General features: G+C 40.4%; 1 protein-coding gene across 1 annotated transcript in view; it reads left to right on the top strand.

Moving 5' to 3' along the window:
• The window catches only part of INVS (inversin), a 481,353-nt gene that overhangs the window by 303,098 nt on the left and 162,922 nt on the right, over window positions 1–15,333 (top strand). The window contains exon 5 of the mRNA XM_078782093.1: window positions 4,316–4,489. Within this exon, the coding sequence (XP_078638219.1) occupies window positions 4,316–4,489 (174 nt within the window). The remainder of the gene's footprint in view (window positions 1–4,315; window positions 4,490–15,333) is intronic.

The following is a 15,333-nucleotide window of genomic DNA, read 5'->3' as shown; positions in this document are numbered from 1 at the left end:
CATCCTCATTCCATTTTTTATTGTACAGTGCCGAGGCTGATCAAAGAGCTGATTGACAGTGCTTACATGGTTAACTGAATAACAGTACAATTAATGCTTCTGTGCACCCATCTCATGGGCATCGTTTATCCATATATATATTTTCTCTGTTGCTGCCGAAATGTTGCTCGTCAATGTGTTTGCATGATCTTGCACTTTCAATTGATCATTGAACGATTGACCCAAGCAATCCTTTGGAAAACCCTTAGCACTTTCCCAGAAATTGCCACCTTTCCAATGTTTTCCGAATTTTAGTTTCCAAGCATAATTCATATGCAGTAATATTCCTTAGAGGTCTCTGCACTTTATATAAAGAAGAATAAGAATAAGAATGAAATAATCTAGCTGCAGAAGACATTATTTCCACATGGTTTGCTTTTCTGATATAGGATGGCCTGTTTAACAATCCTTTAGATCACGATTCATTATGCTGTGATTTCAGGATTTAATTCCCATGTACTTATTGATTTTGAATGTGTTGATTTGTACATTTTCTTGTAATGTTCTCATCATGTAACTTGTGTAATATATGCACAAACAACACCATGACCCTATTTATTGGATATAAAGTCGAGGCTCGTGGAAGAGCTAGAACACTGAACGGGTGAGGATACAACAGAACAAAATGAATAGTAGAAAGAGGGCAGAAACACCAACAGCAGGTTTGGAGGATAAAATAGAGGAAGACCTAGACAAATAATGGATTTGGGGAGTAAATAGGTGAGGTTGAAGGGGAACAAATAGGGGGTTGTTGTCTGTTGCTTGTAGGGCACAAGACATACTTTCTACTGTAGTGCTTTCTTGAAGGGATCAAGCTGAGGTAGCATTTACACTATCTCCGTGTTATTCCATTCTTATGGATCCGTCACTTCCGCCTTTGTTGTTATTATATACTGTTGGGATTTTTAGTTTCAGGTAATATTGTTGTTAAGATTTTTGTGTGAAATGGAGATGACTTTAGTAAAAGGTGAAAATAAATGTTTGTGAAGGAAAAAGGAAGACATGGCAAAGAGGCCGGAAGAGGAGAAAAAGTCGACAGAGAGAGGAGGAGACGGCCATGAGAGAAGAGATACAGCCGTAGAATTGCATCAATGCTGCGAGCGGACTTTTTTGATATTGGTCGCGCATGAGTTGAGGCTTCCCGGGAAAGGGATTGCCCGCAGCATCGTTCTATATTGTGATTGCAATTAAACCTGCATCTCAGGTTATTGTTGGAGGGAAAGCAAGTGTCTCCATTACAGACTGATTCGCCATTTTGTCCTCGAAGAGGCTGTCCGCTTGATGCATCTTGTTTTGTCATTGGGATTCCCATATCGACATCATCGTGTGGATTGCCGTTGGTTTCATATCGGCTCAATTCCCCTATCGACCTTTCACCTCATAACTCCTTGTTTGCAGCCATGCTGATAACTGCCTGTTCTTGTCATTCTGCACGACTTCACCATTCACACAGCGTGGGGATTAGTACACGGACTTTGGCGAATGCTACATTCCACTCACGCTTTTAATATCGTGAGTTTATTGCTTTGAGAGCATTGGGGGAATGATGGTACCATCACATGTATTGTTCGTTTGATGCAAGTGACATTTTCATTGTACTTTCTTAAGAGTGTTATTATTGTGTATGTGAGAGTTCTTAATACAATTACCTGTTTTGTTCTACATTGCATTGGTGCGGTTTTACCATGGTTTATTAGAACACTCAAAATAACAAATCATTCTGCCGCATTCCCTCTCGAGACTCTGAGGTACACCATAACCAGTGTTTGCGGAGGTAGTACGTAACACTATCAAAACCCGTGAACCTTCATCCCTATTCACACTTACCAAAAAAATGTTTGCATTATTAAACCGCATTTATTTTGCAGTTCAAAGAAGCACATTTATTTTGAGTGTGTCCAGTACAAAATATGGTGAATTATTTTGTTTGAGCGTGTTCATATTCCTGCAAAATAATGTGCATTAAAAGCAATATAAACAACTCTCAAAAGCAAGAAAAACAGACATGCAACTGGAGTACAGAAAACCTTATAGGTATGAAGAATATGGACCAAAATAAAATCTGAGATAGAACCTGGAAAAAGAAGAACATGAGGAAAAAATCAGACATCAAGAAAAAATAAATGGTCAATGAGGATGGACAGTTTGATTAAGCAGGGCAAGATAATGTTGCAGGGATGAGGCTGAGTGCTAAGATATAACCAACTATAGAATACGTCACTCAGAAAAACTCCTCAATATGGTCAGGCCTTCAGAAAAACAGCTTATTATGGTCATGTCAGAAAACGCCTCATTATTGTTATGTCTGAAAATCCCTCAACTTTGGTCAGGACAACTATCAGGGACACCTCTTTGTGGTGATTGTACCCCCCAAACGCAAGTCAGGGGCCAAATCTTCCCCATTCTGCCCATATTCGTCAGGGCAGCACAGTCATGGTCAGAGAGCCGATCGGACCCCAGGGACTGCCCCCTTTTCCTCTTGTCTCTGTCTCTTCTCTCTCTCTCTCTAACTCTGCCGTGGCCCTGACCTCATGAAGGTGGGGGAACACCATCCTGGATGTGGAGGATATCTGGGTCACTCCTGTGGAGGATAACAACAACAACTTTGGTCAGGTCAGAAAAATGCCTCTATATTCTTTGCAGATGATGTCATCAGTGATGACATTATGTGCAAGAAATTACCATAGAGCGATCTCACATTAACTTGATTACATTGCGACTATAAGTAAGAATTGTTCTTTTTTTGTTTGGTTTTTACTCAAAATTGAGGCTCATTGAAGAGCAAGTAGATAAAGGCTAAAGAGGTATTGCAATGACAGTGGGGCAATTGATAGTTAATTAGAATGAAGGGAATTAAATAACAACAAAAAAGGAGAGAGGGAAGGGGGGGGAAACAGTAACCTGCTCGTAAGAGGGGTTTTTAAATACAAGGAACTAGGTTCATGAAAGGCACTAAATGAGACGCAAGTTCACAAGCTAGTGAAGGGTATATGAGAGGGTGTGGGAGTGGACATTGACAAATATGAAAGGAGAAAAAAACATGAAGATAATATTAACAGAATAAGAAAGAAGCAGCATACGTGGAAGTAAGGGCGAGTGCATGACGTAGTGGTGGGCAGTACATTTTAAATAATGAAGTGAGGAGAACAAAACAACGGACACAGGAAGATGAATCCACAATTGAGTGGATATAAGAGGTTAAATAAATGCAAGTGGACAACCAGCCTGGACTTTATTAGGGTGAGCAGGTCTGGATTTATTAAGGAACATGAGGCCTGGGGAGGTCAATGGTAGGATAGGGCAAGAGAGGTGCTAGTATAGATGTAAGCTTGTATAAAATAGATAGCCCACCAACTTACCGCCAGTGAGAATTGACAGATTTTGGGACTGAATCTGCCTCCTGTTTTGAGATTCCAATGGATGCCATAACTTTCAACTCCCTCAAGAAGAACAAGGTAAGAAGCACAAGTTCCAGCCTAGAGTCAGAAGCCATACTCCGTGGATCTCTGGATGAAACCTTTGTACACTCAGATGAGTTTGCTACGGCTCAGGAACGCTGCAGCTTTACGGATAATACACAATTGGTGACTAGATTTTGATGCTAGTTTGGTGATATGATCTTCTGAAGGTTATGGCAGATAATGAGTTCAATTTATTCCAGCAAATGCCCTTCTTCCAGTGACTGCCCAAAGAAGTGGATTGGATCATTTGTTGCCGGTCGTTGTGTAGATGCAGTGTGAGAGCAAGTCACTTGAGATTGGGGCCCTGAATGCCAAAGGACGACAATGTAGAAATCAATGCTGGATGCCAGACAGTATCAAAGGCTCAGGAGATATCGAGAAAGATTGCCTTAACCTGTTGCTTGTGGATCAGGTCATGCACCCACTGCTGAGTCAGTAGAATTGTGTGAGGCAGAGTTAATGGGAGAAGAAAGGATAGCAGGTGTAGGGATGGGGTGGCATGAGATGTTGATGTACCGCTTGTTTGAAGTCATGGTTTTATGAAATCTTGCATAATTGAAATAAAATCATTGTGAATTGATTAACTAACCTGAATTACATTGTGTTTGTTTGGACTAATGTAAACTTTTTATGATTGTGAAACCAAATTGACAAAAGTAATCGATTCATCATTGAAATGCATATTTTATACCTACTCAATGGCGAGTATAAAAACAGTTTCGACACTTAAAAAATATGTTGCATTCACAAGCCAATACTTTTGCTCTGCACAGTGCTTATTGACTATTTTTTATTGTTTCCCCATTTTTTCGAAGGGAAACTGGCGTATACTAAAATTGTTGCTGGCAAAGCGTGCCAGCCCCTTGCAAAGAGATGTCGAAGGCATCACTCCTTTGCACTTGGCCACATGTTGTGCCAGTGTCCGTTGCCTGGTGCTACTGTTGAGGCATTTGGAGCCAGGCCAAGTGGATGCTCAGGATAATCACAAGGCAAGTATCACTCTCTGACTCTCTCGAAAATCCTCTCTATCTCTTTGCTGATGACTCCACTCTCTGCCGCTCCATTCCTCTTCCCTCAGATCGGCAGTCTGCTGCCTCCTCACTCTCTGAAGACCTGGACAAAATCACAGACTGGTCAAACAAGTGGAACATGTCTTTCAATCCTGACAAATCTCACACTCTTACTATGTCTCTCCGAAAAGATCGACTGGACAACCCTCCCATCTACTTTCTCAACAATCCTCTCCAAGAAGTTCTGTCGCTCAAGATTTTGGGTCTCACTATCTGCCATGATCTTTCTTGGGAAAACCACATTTCCAAGCTGGCCTCCAAAGCCAGTCGCCGACTGGGCATCCTCCGTCGTGCGAAGTCCTTCCTCGGCACACCTGAGCTCCTCACCACATACAAGGCTTTCATCCGCAGCTCAATGGAATACTGTTCTCCCCTATGGGCCGGTGCTCCTGCCTCACACCTAGCTCGGCTTCACGCTGTTGAAACCAAAGCTTTCAGAATTATTGGAATCTCCCGCGATGAAGCTATCTCTGAGGGCCTTTCACTCACTCACCGCAGGCAGGTAGGTGGTCTTTCTGTCTTCTACCGACTCCTCTCCGGCCTTGCACCCCCAGCTCTCTCTGTGCTCTGTCCCCCAAATATTCCTGCAGGTCGCACAAGATCTGCCAGCAACCCTCTGTTGGTTAAACTGCCGAAATCTCGGCTCTCCGCTCACCTTCACTCTTTCATTCCTCTTTTCTCCCGCCTCTGGAACAAACTCCCTCACTCCCTTCAATCCCACTCCTCCCTCCAGGTCTTTAAAACAGCTGTTCACCACCATCTCTTATCTTCCCCCATCCAAAACCTTGATCTTTTCTACCCCCGCTAATTCACCCCAGATCCACCTTGTTTGAAATTCCAACTTCTTTCCTGGAAGTCCTGGCAGTGTCCATATGTTTTATACCTCTCCCACTGCCCCCTTCCCACGCCCCCCCCCCCCAAAGCCCTCGCCCTCTCTCAGATCTCTCGATGTCTCCATGTCTCTCGGTCCCTGCTCTCAAATGTTGTGTTTGTGTCCTTCCCCCTCTCTCCCCATCTTGTCTACCGCTCCCTATGTTATATGTTTTATGTGTCGGTTTGTCTTTCTGTGTGATTAATGTTCGCTCTTTCACGAGCCTCGATCTTGTATACAAAAAAAAAAAAAAAAAAAAAAAAAAAAAATCACTGATGCAGATACATTTAAACTATGATGTCATAGGACTTTTTACATTGATATGAGATATACATTGATATGGGAAGTTAAATAAATAAAATAGCAATTTGACCCTTATTGATTTTTTTTGTTCATATAACATTCTTCACATAATTAACAAAATTCATGACTAACTTGACCTAATCACTGATGTACAGTTTGTTCTAAATAAAGAGACATTGGGGTGTATTAGCTCCCGTTGGACTTAGTCCGAAACGGGGGCTTATGGATTGGGTCTCGTCCGTCCGTCCATGCGTCAGCCATATCTCGGACATGTATGAACCGTTTTTTTTTTTTCAAACTGGGCACAAAGACAATGCATGATAGTATACATATGCACATCATTTTGTTTCGCGATGCAATCAAAGATGGCCGACTGGCGGCCATTTTAGTTCTAATAACCCGATGTTGAACACGTCCTCGACCATTTCTCCGACATGCATTTACCAATCTTGTTCAAACTTGTCACACAGACAAAGAATGATGGCTAACATTTGCACGCAATTCTTTTTCGAGATCATATCCAAGATGGCTGACTGGTGGCCATTTCATACTTAAATGTGTCCCCAACGATTTCTCGGACATGTATTGACCGATTTTGTTCAAACTTGGCACAAAGACAATACATGAGAGTGTACATGTGCAAAAAAAAATTTGTTTTGTAATCTGAGCAAAGTAATATGAAGTATAATCTTGTAAATATGGGCTAGCCCTTTAACTCCATACAGCAAAGTTACTAAAACCACAGGGCCATTGACCTTTCATGTATTTTTCTCCTTGTTTTTCCAAGTGGAAAGTATGTGGTGCCTCTTCACAATTTTCTTAAATGTTTTTCTTTTGTTTGTGATTTGATCTTTTTGTGGTGGATTCTTATTAATTGCATTGAAGAAAATATTGTTGTTTACCACAGTGACATCACTATTTTATTGAGCCCAAAGTATGGGCTCAATAAAAGCAAGGCCACTATTGTTTTGTGTATAAAGCCACTTCGACAATATCTTGATTTTGAAAACCAGAAATACCGTCAGATGTGTCAGTTTCCATTGGCCTGTAGACTCGAAGCAATAAAATGGAGAACTCGGCGTAACGCGCCTACAAGGTAGTCCACAAAACGAAAATGGATTTATTTTATTTGCAGGTTGGTAAGCAGTGATTGTTTGCCAGATGTCACATCATATACAAATATATTATTTTGTATAAAATGTTGTACACTTTTTGAACGCAACATAGTTGATCAACAGAATCAAAAGTAGGGTACTATTGCATTTTGCCAAGACAAAGAGCGTGACACAGCTGGAACGGTCCTTCAGAGCTTTATTTGGTACAAGATGGCCATCTTTTAGAAACATGATTCTTCAACTTCACATACATTTTGAAGAGAAAGGCACTGTGCTTTACCTGAACAGGGCTCGGCAACCATCAGTACGTATGCCACAAGGGGTGAAAATTCTTCAAATTGAAAATGAATTGCATTCCTGGCAAATCATCCAGAAAGCCAAACAGCATTTGACAGTTTTCAGGATGACCAGTAGATGTTGAAATAAACAGACACTTTCACCCCTACCAAATCCACGTTTTACAAGAGTTGACGAAAGGTAACTTGCTGATGTTTGAACTTGAACATTAGTGTGAACTTGCTGATGATGGACTGCAAGATTTTAATGAATATCCTGAAGTATAGCATGCCTGGTTATTAAATGAGGCTCGCATACCCTTAACTCTCTTCTCTTTAATTTCATTCTTTCCTCCAGGTCTTCAAGGCAGCTGTTCACCACCATCTCAGATCATCCCCAATCCCAAACCATGATCTTTTCCACCCTCGCTATCCCCCTCTTCTGCCCCCAATTTACCCTAATCCCCCCTTCCAAATTTCCAGTTTTTCCCTCCTGAGAGTTCCTTCTGCATCCATCTTGTCCTTTTCTGCTCTCCATTCCTCCGCACACCCATTGTTTGTTCAGGTTTCCCTTTATTTTGGCCTTCAACCCTGCTTTTGGTATCCCCCCCTCTCTAAACTGTCCCTTTTGTCCTGTTGCATCCTGACCTATTCAGCGTAAATGGGTCTGTGAGCAGAGCATTTTTTCGGGATTCTGAAAATCCAAACAATACACTCGTGAAGTGCAGTAGCGTGGTGTCATTTTTTTTGGTATGCTCTGTCAAGCCATGGACTTACTGTTCCCTCATCCATTTTAGGGATTGTTACATCAGTCTCATATGCCATTCTTCAAAACAGTTTTCCCAAACATAGTGAAATATTCATTTGGAGTTCGGCAGATATTGGTTTTGTTTTCAGGACTTTGCTCGACTTGTCTGTGGACGGTCGATATTTTAGCATATTATAACTGTGTACTGTACAACTTTAGATTCCACAGAACACCTTTAGATTCCCCACATAATCCAGGAGACACAGATGTGTTGCTGGGTCTTCAATTGAGCTATTGGCAATGGCCTTGTCGACTTGAGTAGATCTGATTTCCCAAGGAAAGACTTGACTTGTCTTGCTGATGACAGCAAGATGCTACAGTTCCCTCTTGCTGATGCTACAGTTCCCCAGTCTGCAGCGGGCTTTGCATGCCAGCTTTGCAATGTGGTCAGCCCAGAAAAGGTGGCTAATGGTGAGGCCTAGAAGTTCAAGAGACTGAACCTCTTCCAGTGTATGACCAAGGCAATAGATAGTTGGGTTAGTTTGATGATCCTTATGGAGTGATATTGTGAGACCCTCAGAAATAACTGCATAAACCTGTTTTCACACTTGCAATGCAGTTTAGTGGTGCCACTCTCGAAGGTCAACCAATGTAGCTGTACAGCCCTTGCATGCATTGCTCTCCAACTGACAGTCACAAAAACAAGTGTCTGAACCAGAATCAGTGTCCAGTAGTTGCGCTTCTACTAACACACGGTATGCTGGGACTCAACTCTGTGTGGCTGTCCACTGTTCACAATCAGAGTCTCAAATCGTGCAGCTGCATATGTGAAAGAGCTTTTTCCCCAATAAGAACCTTCCAATAGCAAGGATTTCAAGCCACACTGAATTTTCAGGAATAGAGAGTCAGAAAAGTTTGCAGCACACAGCCGGGTGGGGCAAAGCTTTCTGCGCTTGCCAACTTACCTCGTAGCTTGAGGTGAGAACAACGGAAATCCTGATCTTGGCCACTCTTCAGTTTTGATATAATATATGAGTGAACGTAGTTGTGATTTTTTTTTTTTCATCAAAGGAAATTTTTATCATCCTATAACGAGGCATAAGAAAATGAGCTAAGAGAGTGGGCCTGCCCCTCCTAGTGACTGCTAAAACGAAACGCAGCCAGTCGTCTCCAGCAATAAGAGTGCATGCCAGCTTCCAAAACAGAACCATTTTAAAACACTCAAATCGACAGATCCTATATATCTAGTATTCTTTTTATTCCATAATATACATTCCTTTAGTGATGCATGTATAGCAAACTATATACAAATGAAACATTATAACACAACCAATCATAAATAACACTTTAATAATCTTTTGCATAATTGTACTACAGCTTCCTTTATGCTTCCTCTAGGCCTCTGTTGCAAATGCCACTTTTCTTCTTTTATTATGCCTTGAACACATTTAGATTCATTTTGCACAGGAATGGTTGGATAAAAATAAATGCACATTGTGAATGCTTATGAAAGAGCAAATCAGGTATTAATCAGTCTAGCATGAGTTCCTCTTCAAGTGAAGAGCTAATCAAGGCTTACATTTAATGATGCACAACATACTGCCTGATATAATTTGTTCACGTTTGCATCAAATCATATAATGGTGGTTTCATCCGTTACGTTGTCCTGACTTCAAATATGTTAAAAAAATTTGATGGACATTATCTCAAATTGATGACTATATCAGAGGAATGGACCATTCTTGCCCCCCCCCCCCTTTCCCCACCAAAAAATTTGTTCATGTTCGTATTCATCAACCTCACTTCTCCCTCTCCCATCGTTTATTTTTAATACAGAGCTTGATGAAATCCCTCCTCTTTTATATGCAATTACACAACAGCATCATCAATGGATCACATTATATATCAGCTGAGGGTTTTTCTCAAAATGTTCCGAGAAAGGCTTTTAAAGTATTAAAGGAGAAAACTACTTTCGGAAAAAATTAACTAATTACCTCCGCCACAAAAGGTGGATGGAGGTTATGTTTTCACCCCTGTGTGTTTGTTTGTTACTTGCTAAATCGAAGATTTTTCAAGTATATTGGTCGGTTGTAGTTGTTATTCTGTCTGTCTGTCTGTTTGTTTGTCTGTCTGTTTGTCACTCGCCTACAGGTCACAATTCTAAATCGTGCAATAAGCACTGATGGCACCGCCCACCATCAGACTTTCCGGAAAAGGTCCCAAAAGGATAATGAGTGGAGAAAGACAGAAAATCAGGAATTAAAGCAGCCTCTTATGCCACAGGCAGAGAACTTGGCAAACAAAGCAGGATACCAGACTGTGTCAAATGCCCGAGATATGTCCAGGGAGACGGTCCTGCCCTCTTGTTTGAGATTGAAGGCCTCCAACCATTGCTTCGATTGGAACAGAAGCTTGTCCAGAATTGAATGACTAGGATGTAATCCAAACTGTTGGTCAGAGATCAGGCTGTTGGAAAACAGGGAAGATTTGAAATTGGAAGCAATGATGGATTCCTTGACTTTGCTTATAATTGAAAGCAAGCTCATTGGCCTATAGTGCGTATGATAAATTTTTGCATCCTTATTGTGTATGGGAGTGATGTTTACTGACTTCCATGCAGAGGGGAGGTGGTCAAAGGAGAATGACAGAGTGAATATGGCAGACGAAGCGGTAGCAAAAATGTCAGAGCAATATTTTAGAACGTTGTCTCTGATGGTGGGCACTGCAGACACCAGAAAGCACGTAGCCATGCCAAAAATCTGTCTATATTATGCTGCATCATACATAAATGTTACATTATCCAGACACATCTCTGGCAGACTGGCAATGTCACCCAGTGCCAACCTGCTGAAGTTGTCTTGCCCAAACTGCTGGCTGACACAGTTGTTACAACTGTGTCACTTCTAGTGTACTTTGCACACTTTTAGTTCACTATAGTTGGTTGAGCTTTATGGAGAAATTAGGATTGCAATAAAAAAAGTGGTGGATTAAAAATTAAACAATTTGGCTGCTCTGAAGCACAAATGCTTCTATAAAGATGGCAATTCACCTCTTGCCTCTAAGGACAGTCATTAAAAGCAGCTGCTTTGGATCGCAGCACCATATTGCATGGAGGGTGGGAAGTTCTCAATCAGTTAGATGGCTAATCCTGGTATAGCGAACACAGCCTGGTGCTCCATTAGCCAGTCTCCATCGCCGTTCCATTGTCGTCCTGCACCGACATTGCCTGGGAGCCTGGTGAGTAATGGTAGTCGCTGGTGGTGCAGCCCTCATTGCCTGGGTGCTGCTGCGGGGTGCATGCCACCATGCCGCAATTGCACTATGCCTAATTAATGCGCAGCAGTGGTGCTGCGCACACACACTCTTTCATTTTGGGAAACATAATGGGACAAAGAGAGTCTAGATGTGCACAGATGTAAATGCATAATTACTGCAGCGAGATAATACTCCATGCATGGTGTACTTTCTTTACAATAAAGTGCAGATATCATAAGGTAGGCGGGAACCTAGTGACTTGTAATTATTTGTGATGGGTTTTTCTGTCTGGCATTTTTTCTGTCATATTGCCTTTTACATTTTTTATATGTTTTATTTTCATAATAGCTTTTACTTATTCTTGCGAATTTGCACGCTAAATGGACGCGTTTGTAATGCAGTCATGTTAATAGAATAATTATACACACTATTACATTTTGTTGCAGGGCTTATTAATTGTTTTTCGATGAAAATAAAGGATGTCTTAAACAACAATGGAGAATGTATTTCATCTATAAGGAGCAGACATGTTGAGAACTGCTGAATGAAATATGTATCCTAGAAATATCAGGCTTCATGCTCACATGATTACTTTAGGAAAAACAAAATGAATTTCAATTGACAGTTATTTTCACATTTTGTCTCTTAAACAAATGCAAGTACAACAAGAAAAAGAGCAATCAGAGATTGCAAACCCTCGCCAGGATGTATTTTCAGTGGTTTTTAAGGCCTTTGTGTTAAAACAAATATGGCGGCCGAACCACATGACCGATGACGTCATAATTATCATTAAAACATTCTGCAGGTGGAGGTGCACCTAGAGTGAAAATTTACTGTCAATCGGACCAACGGTTGCAGAGAAAATCATATTTATTCTGTGCGGACAAACAAACAGACAAACAAACAAACGGACTCAAATGCAATACCCTCTCCTCTGGTGAGGGTAACTAGAACGGCACTCGGTAGAGAGAATACCTCCGTCACGGTGAACAGTTTACGTTTTCTATCCCACTGATAGGCCGGATCTAGATCGGACATGAACCAAAATCTAATCGCCTTGTTCTTGTCACCTAACCAACTCATTCACAATTTTTTGAAATACCATATGCTATATATAGTTTTTAGCCCCATCTCTCAATGGTGAAGAATGACTTGAAGAAAATATACCTGGTGTTGGCTTAATGGTTAGGGTGGTGGGCTTTGGATCCTAAGGTCCTGAGTTCGAAATCCCGTTGAATTAGTGCCGGGTGGGGTTGACTCAGCCTGTCATCCTTCCGAGGTCGGCAAAATGAGTACCAGGTAACTGGTTATAGAGAGGTATTGCATCAGCAGCAGATGAACCCACTGAACATGATGCAACCAGCAGCTGGGTGGCTGCACACGAACCACCACTTGAAGAAAATAAAAAAGTTCTACTATCCAGATCCGGATTCTGATCTTAACCAGATAGTCAGGTTCACTATGTTAACAAATATAATTTCGTTCAAAATTTTGGTAGATTAGCAAAACTATACATTTTTGGAATATTCAGAGCATGAGGAATCCAAAAATTAATGTTTACATTTGCGTAGACACCTTTGCGAAAATGACACTCAGGACAGTGATGAAGATAGTCAGGTTCACTATGTTAACAAATATAATTTCTTTCAAAATTTTGGGATTAGCAAACCTGTACATTTTTGGAATCTTCAGAGCATGGAGAATCTGAAAATCAATGTTGGCATTTGCACAGACACCTGCATGGCCGCCATTTTGGATTTTGAAAATGGCCGCCATAAAATACATATTTTGCGCGATCTCGGCTTCTAGTCAACCTAGAGACTTAATTAAATATGCTAATCCTATGTTTTCTGGGACAAAGAATCCAATAAAGGCCTCAAAATAGTGCTCAGGATTATAGAAAAGCAACAAACAAAGGTAATTGAAAACCATTGTCTTTATATTTGTGATATAACTGTATTACATAATACATGATATTGCAAGTCCTTTGAAGTTATAGGTTGTTATAGGAAGTTATAGGTAGTATCAGATTGAACTATAAGTCCTATACACAGGATCTACGAGGTCTATACCGTTCAGGAATATGCTTTTACAGATCTTCATCACTGTCCTGAGTGTCATTTTCGCAAAGGTGTCTACGCAAACGTAAACATTAATTTTTGGATTCCTCATGCTCTGAATATTCCAAAAATGTATAGTTTTGCTAATCTACCAAAATTTTGAACGAAAAAACATAGTGAACCTGACTAAGAATCAAATAGATTCATCTTTGTCACAGACCCAACCTGTCCACCAAGTTTTGGCTGAATCTGTCCATAACTTTGAGATATCCTGTTCACAGACAGACAAACACATTGGTGAAAACGTAACCTTCGTCCACCTTTGGTGACCAACATGTTTGTTGTCTTCTCTTTTTTTTATCACGTCTCAAAAAAAAGGTGGTCCACAAAATGTTTTTGATTGGCCTGGTGGTCCTTGGACTGAAACGAGTTGAGAACCACTGATCTAAAGGATGAACTCTCCAACCACTCTCATTCCTCAAAGTACTTGTGACTCAATGTCAATTTCAACGATTCTGAGCCTCTACACTGCCCGTGTGCGCAACGTTGGCATGAAAAATGTGCATATCTCCAAATTGATCCTGTCTGGATCCAACAGATCTTAAATGAGCTATCATTTAGCATCATATGTGCTGTGGTTATGACGTTTAACCCATTTAGACACAATCATACAACTTGCATTTATATATGTACTAGCATGGTGGATTGGCTCGCTACGCTCGCCTCACCCACGTTTCATCAGAGGAGCGGGCTTGTTTTAATTGAGGATAATGACTACCTGAGTTGCTGTGTTGTCATGATTTACACCAATCATAATACAAACGTTTACTTTATACAAATGTATTTGTAATATTGGTGATTTTATTTTTTTTGTAATTTATTTGTAATCTAAAAAGGTCAAAGTGGTCTAAGGCCCTAAATGGTCAAGGGCTGAAGCTGCATTATCTGTCTGAAGGGTGTAAGGGTTATAAATGGTGTTAAGGTCTAATGGGTAGAACGAGTTCTTAACGGTTGTAAAGGTCCAGAGGTTCTGGGGTATAAAGGGTATAAAAGGTCGAAAGGCGTCTGAAGTATTGAAAGGATCTTAAAGGTAAAAATTTTATTAAGGGTATTGGGGGTCTTAACGATCTTGGAGTCTAAAGGGTCTTACAGGTCTTTGGGGGTCTCATTGGACTTTGGGTTATTATGGGTCTTTGAGGTCTTAAGGGTCTCCGGGTCTTTTGGGTGTTCAGGATCTTTGAGGTCTTTGGGATATTTTGGGTCTTCAGAGTCTTTAGGGGTTATTGGGGTCTTTAAGGGTCTTCAGGGTCTTTTGGGGCTTTTGGATTGCGTCAATAATAAACTCGTGGCAAGTGAGCATTATATTGTGTACTCCGAACTGGGGCCTTCATTCCACCAACATTGAATTTTCCTACTTATTAAGCTCAATCAAACTTCACCTTCATTGGAATAAGCAATGTGGGGACAAACTGGGTTGCACTGGCTCAAACCATGTGCAGGTGTTTCACGAAGGATTTTATAAAATCATTGCACAATGAAAATGGTTTAATAAGCCTGATTTCAAATGTCCTTGTGAAGAAGTTTGGAAATTTTCCAGCTTTTTTATGAGTGGATTCCTGAGAGGTGGAATATTGATCATGATGATTTGGTGGTGACTTGGTTGATGATTTTATGTAAGGTGTTCCGTTATGATTAACTCATTGCTTATTACGTTGTCCTTGACAACAGCAAAATTAAGCAAATCGAATTTATTTAATGCAAATCGAAATGAATATATTTAATGAATGAATGAATGAAATAATTAATTAATTAATTAATGTATTAATTAAATAATTAATTAATGTATTAATTAATTAATTAATTAATGTATTAATTAATTAATTAAGCAAATGGACTGAAAATATAAAATGGCTTTAAACTGCTTTACATTCCTCAGATATATTAAATAGATTAACTTGGGATGTCACCTCATTGAATACCTCATTCATGACTGGCTGCGAGGAATAATCGCTTATTTTAGATGATGCACAATGGAGGTATGTTCTGATTTTCAGGTTAATTAGATAAATCATCGGGAAAGTATGCTGGAAACACTGCGTCCCAGGAGCAGGTTGTTTTTCAAGATTCTGTAGTTAA

The sequence above is a fragment of the Myxine glutinosa genome, chromosome 7 (assembly GCF_964187855.1).
Source record: "Myxine glutinosa chromosome 7, kmMyxGlut1.1, whole genome shotgun sequence".
Taxonomy (NCBI): domain Eukaryota; kingdom Metazoa; phylum Chordata; class Myxini; order Myxiniformes; family Myxinidae; genus Myxine; species Myxine glutinosa.
The sequence above is the reverse complement of the archived record's forward strand: the minus strand, read 5'-3'. Positions and strand labels throughout refer to the sequence as shown.